At 52.3% G+C, this 11,750-nt stretch overlaps 1 protein-coding gene across 1 annotated transcript; it reads left to right on the top strand.

Moving 5' to 3' along the window:
* Nucleotides 1–7,499: 7,499 nt before the first annotated feature.
* On the top strand, nt 7,500–9,794 carry ubb (ubiquitin B). The gene is made up of 2 exons (XM_068010845.1): nt 7,500–7,607; nt 7,817–9,794. The coding sequence occupies exon 2, from the start codon at nt 7,823–7,825 to the stop codon at nt 9,650–9,652; it is 1,830 nt and encodes a 609-aa protein (XP_067866946.1). The 5' UTR covers nt 7,500–7,607; nt 7,817–7,822; the 3' UTR covers nt 9,653–9,794.
* Nucleotides 9,795–11,750: the final 1,956 nt, after the last annotated feature.

Genomic DNA, 11,750 nt, shown 5'->3' with positions numbered 1-11,750 from the left:
TCAATGTTCAGGCTGTAGTGCGCCTAATCGGTAAATGAGATGCTGTTCCTCGGTCTTGCGCTCATGTTCACTGGAACACTGCAGCAATCCCAGGACGGAGATGTGGGCATGAGAGCAGGGGGGTGTGTTGAAATGGCAAGCGACAGGAAGCTCGGGGTCATGCTTTCGGACTGAGCGGAGGCGTTCCGCAAAGCAGTCACCCAATCTGCGTTTGGTCTCCCCAATGTAGTGAAGACCACATTGTGAACAATATACCAAATTGAAAGTAGTACAAGTAAATCGCTGCTTCACCTGAAAGGAATGTTTAAGGCCTTGGATAGTGAGGAGAGAGGAGGTAAAAGGGCAGGTATTACACCCCCTGCGATTGCATGGGAAGGTGCAGAGATGTCAGGGGTAATGGAGGAGTGGACCAGGGTGTCACGGAGGGAACGATCCCTTCGGCATGCTGACAGGGGAGGGAAAGGGAAGATGTGTTTGGTAGTGGCATCACGCTGGGCGTGGCGGAAATGGAGGAGGATGATCCTTTGGATGTGGAGGTCAGACACAGTTGAGGGCCCTGTCAACCACAGTGGGGGAGGGGGGGGGAATCCTGGGTTGAGGAAAAAGGAAGACGCATCAGAAGCACTGTCGTGGAAGGTAGCATCATCAGAGCAGATGTGTCGGAGACAGAGAATCTGGGAGAATGGAATGGAGTCCTTATAGGAGGCAGGGTGTGAAGAAGTGTACTCAAGGTAGCTGTGGGAGTCGGTGGGCTTATAATGAATATTAGTAGACAGCCTATCCCTAGAGATGGAGACAGAGTCCCTAGAGATGGAGACAGAGAAGTCGAGGAAGAGAAGGGAAGTGTCGGGATGGACCATGTAAAGGTGAGAGAAGGGTGGAAATTGAAAGCAAAGTTGATAACGTTTTCCAGTTCGGGGCGGGAGCAGGAAATGGCACATCAATGTAGTTTAGTTTAGTTTTTAGTGATACAGCACTGAAACAGGCCCTTCGGCCCACCGAGTCTGTACTGGAAAAAGAGTTGGGGGAGGGGGCCTGAGTAGGACTGGAATAAGGAATGTTCGACATATCCCACAAAGAGACAGGCATAACTAGGACCCATGCGGGTACCTATAGCAACACTTTTTTAAAAATTTTATTTTAGAGATACAGCACTGAAACAGGCCCTTCGGCCCACTGTGTCTGTGCCGACCAACAACCACCCACTTATACTAACCCTACAGTAATCCCATATTCCCTACCACCTACCTACACTAGGGGCAATTTACAACGGCCAATTTACCTATCACCTCAAGTCTTTGGCTGTGGGAGGAAACCGGAGCACCCGGCGAAAACCCACGCAGTCACAGGGCGAACATGCAAACTCCACACAGGCAGTACCCAGAATCGAACCCAGGTCCCTGGAGCTGTGAGGCTGCGGTAGTAAACACTGCGCCGCCCTAATATTACAGATTACACACATTGTGGGGAATTTTATGCAGCCGACAGGGGTCTCAGCTGCTGGTTGCAGAGCTGGAGAGGGATGGCATCAAGAGCCAATCAGGCACAGAGGCCACCGGTGAGCCTTTCCTGAGATCAAGACCCTGGGAACGGAAAGTCCACCCACCAAGAGCTGCCAGCCAATTAGAGGCCAGCAGCTCTTTTGTTCAGCAGCGCCACGGGAGAGGCATTGGCTGCTTTGCTTGAAGGAAGTGAGTGGAGTTGAAGGAGAAGCTGTTCAATGTGAAAACTAGTTCAGCCAGGCGGAGGAAGGTGGTGGTGGATGTGTCTGGTTGGATCTCGGTTCAAGGAAAAAGTGGAGAGCCCTCAAACCATTCTGATGGGGGATGGAGATGTAGAGGCATTGGACGTCCAAATTGAAGAGGTGGCGGTTAGGGACAGGAAACTAGAAATTGTCAAAATGATGTAGGGCGTCAGAAGAGTCACGGATGTAGGTGGGAAGAGACCGGACCAGGGGAGAAAAGACAGAGTCAAGATAGGAAGAAATAAGCTCAGTGGGGCAGGAACAGGCTGAAACAATGGGTCTCTCAGGACAGTCCTTTTTGGAGATTTTAGGAAGGAGGTAGAAGTGGGCTGTCTGGGGTTGCGGGATTATGAGGTTGGAAACTGTAGAGCGAAGATCTCTGGAGGAGATGAGGTCAGTGACAGTCCTGTGGACAGTACCTTGATGTTCGGTGGTGGGGTCACGGTCCAGGAGGAGGGAGGAAGTAACTGAGAGTTGGCGCTCAGCTGCTGCAAGGTAGAGATGGGTACACCAGACAACAGCACCACCCATATCTGCAGGTTTGATCACAATGTCAGGGTTATACCTGAGAGAATGGAATGCAGCAAGTTCAGAAGGAGACAGGTTAGAGTGAGCAGGGGAGCAAAGAAATTGAGATGGCTGATGTCTCGCGACAGTTTTCAATGAAAAGATGAAGAGCGGGTAATAGGCCAGAGGGAGGGGTCCAGGTGGAGGGAGAATGCTGGAGGTGGGTAAATGGGTCTGCTGGTTGGCGGGGGGTGGGCGCGGAGAGAGGGGGGGGGGTGTGCGGAGAGAGGGAGGGGGGGGTGCGGAGAGAGGGAGGGGGGGGTGCGGAGAGAGGGGGGGGGTGTGCGGAGAGAGGGGGGGGGTGTGCGGAGAGGGGGGGGGGTGTGCGGAGAGAGGGGGGGGGTGTGCGGAGAGAGGGGGGGGGTGTGCGGAGAGAGGGGGGGGGGTGTGCGGAGAGAGGGGGGGGGTGTGCGGAGAGAGGGGGGGGGTGTGCGGAGAGAGGGGGGGGGTGTGCGGAGAGAGGGGGGGGGTGTGCGGAGAGAGGGGGGGGGGTGTGCGGAGAGAGGGGGGGGGGTGTGCGGAGAGAGGGGGGGGGTGTGCGGAGAGAGGGGGGGGTGTGCGGAGAGAGAGGGGGGGTGTGCGGAGAGAGAGGGGGGGTGTGCGGAGAGAGGGGGGGGGTGTGCGGAGAGAGGGGGGGGGTGTGCGGAGAGAGGGGGGGGGTGTGCGGAGAGAGGGGGGGGGTGTGCGGAGAGAGGGGGGGGGTGTGCGGAGAGAGGGGGGGGGTGTGCGGAGAGAGGGGGGGGGTGTGCGGAGAGAGGGGGGGGTGTGCGGAGAGAGGGGGGGGTGTGCGGAGAGAGGGGGGGGTGTGCGGAGAGAGGGGGGGGTGTGCGGAGAGAGGGGGGGGTGTGCGGAGAGAGGGGGGGGTGTGCGGAGAGAGGGGGGGGGGTGCGGAGAGAGAGGGGGGGGGGTGCGGAGAGAGAGGGGGGGGGTGCGGAGAGAGAGGGGGGGGTGCGGAGAGAGGGGGGGGTGTGCGGAGAGAGAGGGGGGGTGTGCGGAGAGAGAGGGGGGTGTGCGGAGAGAGAGGGGGGGTGTGCGGAGAGAGAGGAGGGGTGTGCGGAGAGAGAGGGGGGGTGTGCGGAGAGAGAGGGGGGGTGTGCGGAGAGAGAGGGGGGGTGTGCGGAGAGAGAGGGGGGGTGTGCGGAGAGAGAGGGGGGGTGTGCGGAGAGAGAGGGGGGGTGTGCGGAGAGATAGGGGGGGTGTGCGGAGAGAGAGGGGGGGTGTGCGGAGAGAGAGGGGGGGTGTGCGGAGAGAGAGGGGGGGTGTGCGGAGAGAGAGGGGGGGTGTGCGGAGAGAGAGGGGGGGGTGTGCGGAGAGAGAGGGGGGGGTGTGCGGAGAGAGAGGGGGGGTGTGCGGAGAGAGAGGGGGGGTGTGCGGAGAGAGAGGGGGGGTGTGCGGAGAGAGAGGGGGGGTGTGCGGAGAGAGAGGGGGGGTGTGCGGAGAGAGAGGGGGGGTGTGCGGAGAGAGAGGGGGGGTGTGCGGAGAGAGAGGGGGGGTGTGCGGAGAGAGAGGGGGGGTGTGCGGAGAGAGAGGGGGGGTGTGCGGAGAGAGAGGGGGGGTGTGCGGAGAGAGAGGGGGGGTGTGCGGAGAGAGAGGGGGGGTGTGCGGAGAGAGAGAGGGGGGGTGTGCGGAGAGAGAGAGAGGGGGGGTGTGCGGAGAGAGAGAGGGGGGGTGTGCGGAGAGAGAGAGGGGGGGTGTGCGGAGAGAGAGAGGGGGGGTGTGCGGAGAGAGAGAGGGGGGGTGTGCGGAGAGAGAGAGGGGGGGTGTGCGGAGAGAGAGGGGGGGTGTGCGGAGAGAGAGGGGGGGTGTGCGGAGAGAGAGGGGGGGTGTGCGGAGAGAGAGGGGGGGTGTGCGGAGAGAGAGGGGGGGTGTGCGGAGAGAGAGGGGGGGTGTGCGGAGAGAGAGGGGGGGTGTGCGGAGAGAGAGGGGGGGTGTGCGGAGAGAGAGGGGGGGTGTGCGGAGAGAGAGGGGGGGTGTGCGGAGAGAGAGGGGGGGTGTGCGGAGAGAGAGGGGGGGTGTGCGGAGAGAGAGGGGGGGTGTGCGGAGAGAGAGGGGGGGTGTGCGGAGAGAGAGGGGGGGTGTGCGGAGAGAGAGGGGGGGTGTGCGGAGAGAGAGGGGGGGTGTGCGGAGAGAGAGGGGGGGTGTGCGGAAATAGAGGGGGGGTGTGCGGAGAGAGAGGGGGGGTGTGCGGAGAGAGAGGGGGGGTGTGCGGAGAGAGAGGGGGGGTGTGCGGAGAGAGAGGGGGGGTGTGCGGAGAGAGAGGGGGGGTGTGCGGAGAGAGAGGGGGGGTGTGCGGAGAGAGAGGGGGGGTGTGCGGAGAGAGAGGGGGGGTGTGCGGAGAGAGGGGGGGTGTGCGGAGAGAGAGGGGGGGTGTGCGGAGAGAGAGGGGGGGTGTGCGGAGAGAGAGGGGGGGTGTGCGGAGAGAGAGGGGGGGTGTGCGGAGAGAGAGGGGGGGTGTGCGGAGAGAGAGGGGGGGTGTGCGGAGAGAGAGGGGGGGTGTGCGGAGAGAGAGGGGGGGTGTGCGGAGAGAGAGGGGGGGTGTGCGGAGAGAGAGGGGGGGTGTGCGGAGAGAGAGGGGGGGTGTGCGGAGAGAGAGGGGGGGTGTGCGGAGAGAGAGGGGGGGTGTGCGGAGAGAGAGGGGGGGTGTGCGGAGAGAGAGGGGGGGTGTGCGGAGAGAGAGGGGGGGTGTGCGGAGAGAGAGGGGGGGTGTGCGGAGAGAGAGGGGGGGTGTGCGGAGAGAGAGGGGGGGTGTGCGGAGAGAGAGAGGGGGGGTGTGCGGAGAGAGAGAGGGGGGGTGTGCGGAGAGAGAGGGGGGGTGTGCAGAGAGTGCAGAGAGGGGGACGGCGCAGAAAGAGAGGAGGGGGGCACAGGCGCAGAGAGAGTGACCAGAAAGTGAGTCAATAAATTAGTCATCTCCTTTATAGCTTCTGCACAAAAATGTATATTTGTTGTTTTAATTAATATTAAGATAAATTTTAACGCCTTTACCTTTCCAAAATGGTCTCAACGTCCCCCATATAAGATAAAAATTGTAATGTGTTTCCCCGCCCATGCGAAAAGGTTGGACAAGCCTGCTCTGGAGTTTCTAAGAATGAGAAGTGATCTCATTGAAACCTGCAAAATACTTAAAGGAATATACAGGGTCGGTGCAGTTAAGATCCTAGAGTCTGGAACAGAGGGACACAATTTCAAAATAAAGGGGAAGCCACTTCAGACTCAGATGAGGAGAAATTTCTTTACTCAGAGTTGTGAATCTTTGGAATTCTCTACCCCAGAGGGCTGTAGAGGCTCAGTCACTGAATATGTTTAAATAAGAGTCAGGTTTCTTAATATCAATAACATGAACGGATATGGGGATAGTGTGGATGATCAGCCATGATCGTATTGAATGGTGGAGCAGGTTCGATAGGCTGAATGGCCTACTCCTGCTGTTATGTTCCTAACCTCCATAAAGCTCTGGTTAGACCTCAACTGGAGTACAGCAACCAGTTCTGGTCACCACACTTCAGAAGGATGTGAGGGTGCTTGAGAGGGTGCAGAGATTACCAGAATGGTTCCAGGGATGGCAGATTTTAGTTACAAGGTTAGGCCGGAAAAGCTGGGTTTGTTCTCCTTAGAACAAGGGGAGATTTAATAGAAGTGTACAAGATTATGACAGGCTTAGATAAGTTTGACAAGGAAAAGTTGTTCCCCTTAGTAAATGGTACAAGGACTAGGAGACACAAATTGAAAACTCTGGGCAAAAGATGCAGGGAAAATATGAGGAAGCATTTTTTTAAAAAAAAACACAGTGGGCAGTAATGACCTGTTACTCACTGCCCATAAGGGTGGTGGAGGCAGAGACGATCAATGACTTCAAGACGTTATTGGATGGCCACATGACAGAAATAAACTTGCAGGGCTCCAGGGTTGAACTGGCAAGTCGGACTGACTACATAGCTCTGTAGAAAGCCAGCCTGGATTCAATGTTCTTTGTGCCAAATGGGCTCCTTCTGTGCCATAAATGTCTATGACTCCAGTCCTGAAACTGCTATTTCTACCAATCCAACAAATACATAATTCCATGAATTACCCCCCTCCCCACAGTGCCTCAACTGCTAAAATAGTAATTCATACAATCAATCAGAGTAATGGCACAGAAGACAGCCACATCCCCACTTAACTGAGCATAAATCCTTCATATAATCAGAAAACAGACTTATTCAAGGAGTGAAATTTAAATAAAAGCAAAATACTGCGGATGCTGGAAATCTGAAACAAAAACAAGAAATGCTGGATTCACTCAGCAGGTCTGGCAGCATCTGTGGAAAGAGAAGCAGAGTTAACGTTTCGGGTCAGTGACCCTTCTTCGGAACTGACAAATATTAGAAAAGTCACAGATTATAAACAAGTGAGGTGGGGGTGGGGCATTTAAATACCTTCTTCAAATTCTGATCTGCTATTTGACACCTGCCTCTAGCTTAAAAACTGACATAATATTAGGTTCACAGTGATCAAGTCTGATGTAGATTATGGGCCTTCAGGGTCACCCTGAATGTAAGATTCAAAACATCTTTTGTTAATGTCATTTCCCCTCCTCAAACCAGCACTAAGACTCGGAGTTTCATTTCCCCTCCCTAACCTGGGAACCGAAACCAACTACACCAACACAGACTGTACCATAAAAACAAAGCCTCCATTCTCTCTCCCCCTTCGCTAAAAGCCATGAACCGTGTCGTTCCCTTCCCCCCCCCCGGCTCACTCATCACCCCCCCTCCCCCACTGCTGACTCATTGCCTCAGGTGCCGGCTCACGCGGTGATCATGCGCTGCGGCGATGACGCAAGGAGGACGCGGCGCTTACTGATTGGCCAAAAACAGTTTTGATTGACAGCAATTATGCCGTATGACTAACCGTCAGCCAATCACAAAATTAGTAAACAGGAACATATCCAATCACTGATCAGGTGGGCGGGCACTTTACGGGAGGTCGCCTCACCGACCGCTAAGCATTTGCAAATCAATGCGCGTCTGAAGGTTCGTGATAAATATCGTATAATTTTGAAAGCTCAGTCTTGTATATAATCAAATATCTCAGTCCAATATACCACAACATCGGTGCGGTAGAGCTAAAATTCTCTACGCAAGAAAAAATAATACTATTTTTAGTGCGGAAGGAACAAACTGGGAGTGGATAACAGGGAGTGGTTTGCTCGCCTATAAAAAGCAGCGCGAGCGGCGGTTGTGTTATACCGATTGCGCTGGATTGGAGGTGGAGAGTTGTTGTGTAGGTCAGCCGGCAGTTAATACCCGAATTACAGGTACTGGGCCTTATCCGCGGCATCTCGACGATTTGCCTTTTATTATGGGCTGGCAGACGTCCTGTTACTCATATCTTAATAACTGCGAAGCTTCTAGTAATCGTGGGCTGGAAAACGAGTGCTTGTTATACAATAGGCTTTTGTTTAATTTAAATTCTTTGGCTGCTCATTAGGAAATGGTTAATGGCTAAAGTTACGTTTTCTTTCAGATCAGAATGCAGATCTTTGTGAAGACCCTGACTGGTAAGACCATTACCCTTGAAGTTGAGCCAAGTGACACAATAGAGAATGTCAAGGCCAAGATTCAGGACAAGGAAGGTATTCCTCCTGACCAGCAGCGTCTGATCTTTGCTGGGAAGCAGCTGGAAGATGGGCGAACCCTGTCTGACTACAACATCCAGAAAGAATCGACCTTGCACTTGGTCTTGCGCCTGCGTGGTGGGATGCAGATCTTTGTGAAGACCCTGACTGGTAAGACCATTACCCTTGAAGTTGAGCCAAGTGACACAATAGAGAATGTCAAGGCCAAGATTCAGGACAAGGAAGGTATTCCTCCTGACCAGCAGCGTCTGATCTTTGCTGGGAAGCAGCTGGAAGATGGGCGAACCCTGTCTGACTACAACATTCAGAAAGAATCGACCTTGCACTTGGTCTTGCGACTGCGTGGTGGGATGCAGATCTTTGTGAAGACCCTGACTGGTAAGACCATTACCCTTGAAGTTGAGCCAAGTGACACAATAGAGAATGTCAAGGCCAAGATTCAGGACAAGGAAGGTATTCCTCCTGACCAGCAGCGTCTGATCTTTGCTGGGAAGCAGCTGGAAGATGGGCGAACCCTGTCTGACTACAACATCCAGAAAGAATCGACCTTGCACTTGGTCTTGCGCCTGCGTGGTGGGATGCAGATCTTTGTGAAGACCCTGACTGGTAAGACCATTACCCTTGAAGTTGAGCCAAGTGACACAATAGAGAATGTCAAGGCCAAGATTCAGGACAAGGAAGGTATTCCTCCTGACCAGCAGCGTCTGATCTTTGCTGGGAAGCAGCTGGAAGATGGGCGAACCCTGTCTGACTACAACATTCAGAAAGAATCGACCTTGCACTTGGTCTTGCGACTGCGTGGTGGGATGCAGATCTTTGTGAAGACCCTGACTGGTAAGACCATTACCCTTGAAGTTGAGCCAAGTGACACAATAGAGAATGTCAAGGCCAAGATTCAGGACAAGGAAGGTATTCCTCCTGACCAGCAGCGTCTGATCTTTGCTGGGAAGCAGCTGGAAGATGGGCGAACCCTGTCTGACTACAACATCCAGAAAGAATCGACCTTGCACTTGGTCTTGCGCCTGCGTGGTGGGATGCAGATCTTTGTGAAGACCCTGACTGGTAAGACCATTACCCTTGAAGTTGAGCCAAGTGACACAATAGAGAATGTCAAGGCCAAGATTCAGGACAAGGAAGGTATTCCTCCTGACCAGCAGCGTCTGATCTTTGCTGGGAAGCAGCTGGAAGAAGGGCGAACCCTGTCTGACTACAACATTCAGAAAGAATCGACCTTGCACTTGGTCTTGCGCCTGCGTGGTGGGATGCAGATCTTTGTGAAGACCCTGACTGGTAAGACGATTACCCTTGAAGTTGAGCCAAGTGACACAATAGAGAATGTCAAGGCCAAGATTCAGGACAAGGAAGGTATTCCTCCTGACCAGCAGCGTCTGATCTTTGCTGGGAAGCAGCTGGAAGAAGGGCGAACCCTGTCTGACTACAACATTCAGAAAGAATCGACCTTGCACTTGGTCTTGCGCCTGCGTGGTGGGATGCAGATCTTTGTGAAGACCCTGACTGGTAAGACCATTACCCTTGAAGTTGAGCCAAGTGACACAATAGAGAATGTCAAGGCCAAGATTCAGGACAAGGAAGGTATTCCTCCTGACCAGCAGCGTCTGATCTTTGCTGGGAAGCAGCTGGAAGAAGGGCGAACCCTGTCTGACTACAACATCCAGAAAGAATCGACCTTGCACTTGGTCTTGCGACTGCGTGGTGGGCTATAAAAGTTGATTCTAAGCATTGATTTGCACTTTGTTATGGCAGTGTAATTTTATAATTCACTGATGTATGCATCTTGCTTTTGTAATGAATAAACTGGACTTAATACCTGAAGCATTGTAGATAATAAAGATTTTTGGCAAATAACCCATTTGTCCTGGCACATTCTGTAACATTTAAATAATTACCAGTTTTGCAATTTAAGACCTGAACAGTTAGTGTTGTAAGTAATTAAATGAAAATTACCCTTTTATTGGTATTCTAGTTACAAAGCAGCCTTGCTGTAAAGTGGAATCTGCAGCAGGCTGGTGGAGAATAACAACAATTTAGAATGGTGAGGGAAAGAAATGCAGAACTGCACTGGAGTCTGTTTCCTTGACCATTCAGCTCATGGTAGTATTTTCCAATGAAATGAACATTGTTTGATTATTGTTTTATCAAAAAACAATAATGTGGCTAAAGGGGAACCTGTGCATATGTACTTGGATTTCCTGAAGGCAGTTGGCAAGGTGCCACATCAAAGCTTACTAAGCAAGATAAGAGCATGTGGTGTAGTGGGTAATATATTAGCCAACCAATCCTTTATCCATGCTAACGAAGCAGAGAATTGTTTTTTTTTGTGGGGGGTTGGCAAATGAATTACTGGAGTACCATAGGGATCAGTGGTGGGGGCCTCAACTATTTACACATCAATGACTTGAATGGTTGCTAAATTTGCTGATGATACAAAAATATGTAGGAAAGTGAGTTGTGGAAAGGCCATGGGGCTACAAAAGGACATAGCTGGGTTGTGAGTGGGCAGAGATCTGGCAAATGGAGTATAATGTGGGAAAATGTGAAATCCATTTTGCCAGGATGAATAAACAGAAGCATATTACCTAAATGGAGATCGATTGCAGAACTCCAGTCCATTTACTGAATCTGCTTCCACTCGTGTTTCAGGGTGTGTATTCCAAATCACAACTTTTATTTGCTGACAACACAGCCACTAGGTTACATAGTACGTGTGCAAGTGCAGCCTCATCCACCCAAATGTCACTGTCAGTGATGTCTTGAGCTGCCAGTAATAAAGACGGTGCTACTCAATTTGTCATTAAAGTAAATGTAGCCTTAGCTCCAAATCTCCACTGTGGCTGCAATCACTGCTTCAATCCCACCCCAACAGTACCTGAACTAGTACAGAACCAAATAATCTCATTGAAAGGCATCTTTCAATTCGTTCTTTGGTGCTTATTCTTAACATTGGTTTTGGAAAAAAAATGTTTATTCATTCATAGGATGCAGGCATTGCTGGCTTTTCTTTTGGGCCTCCTTATCTCGAGAGACAATGGATACGCGCCTGGAGGTGGTCAGTGGTTTGTGAAGCAGTGCCTGGAGTGGCTGGCTAGGCCAGCATTTATTGCCTATCCCTAATTGTCCTTGAGAAGGTGGTGGTGAGCTGCTTTTTTGAACTGCTGTGGTCCATGTGGGGTAGATACACCTACAGTGGTAGGGGCTAGATACAACTGAGTGGCTTGCTAGGCCATTGCAGAGGGCATATAAGAGTCAACCACATTGCTGTGGGTCTGGAGTCACATGTAGGCCAGACCAGGTAAGGACAGCAGATTTCCTTCCCTAAAGGACATTAGTGAATCAGATTGGTTTTTACAACAATCAACAATGGTTTCACGGCCATCATTAGACTAGCTTTTTAATTCCAGACTTATTAATTGAATTCAAATTCCACCTTCTGCTGTAATGGGATTTGAACTCATGTCCCCAGAGCAATACCCTGTGTCTCTGGGTTACCACTACGGCACCGCCTCTCCATAAATGGATTTGTGTGGATTGTAGATACATTCTCTTGCACAATTGCAGCAGTGCAAATGGATTCTGGGCTACAATTCAGATAGAAGTTGAACATAACGTTGGTGAGGCCGCATTTGGAGTACTGTGTGCAGTTCTGGTCGCCGCACTACAGGAAAGATGTGATTAAGCTAGAGAGGGTGCAGAAAAGATTCACAAGGATGTTGCCTGGTTTGGAGGGCTTTAGTTAAAAAGAGAGATTGGATAGGCTGGGTCTGTTTTCTATGGAGTAAAGGAAGCTGAGAGGGAACATGATAG

This window comes from Heterodontus francisci, chromosome 30, assembly GCF_036365525.1.
Source record: "Heterodontus francisci isolate sHetFra1 chromosome 30, sHetFra1.hap1, whole genome shotgun sequence".
NCBI classification, from domain to species: Eukaryota; Metazoa; Chordata; class Chondrichthyes; order Heterodontiformes; family Heterodontidae; genus Heterodontus; species Heterodontus francisci.
The sequence above is the reverse complement of the archived record's forward strand: the minus strand, read 5'-3'. Positions and strand labels throughout refer to the sequence as shown.

Coding starts and splice junctions, on each gene's coding strand:
- ubb (XM_068010845.1), top strand. CDS start 7,823: ATGCAGATCTTTGTGAAGACCCTGACTGGTAAGACCATTACCCTTGAA.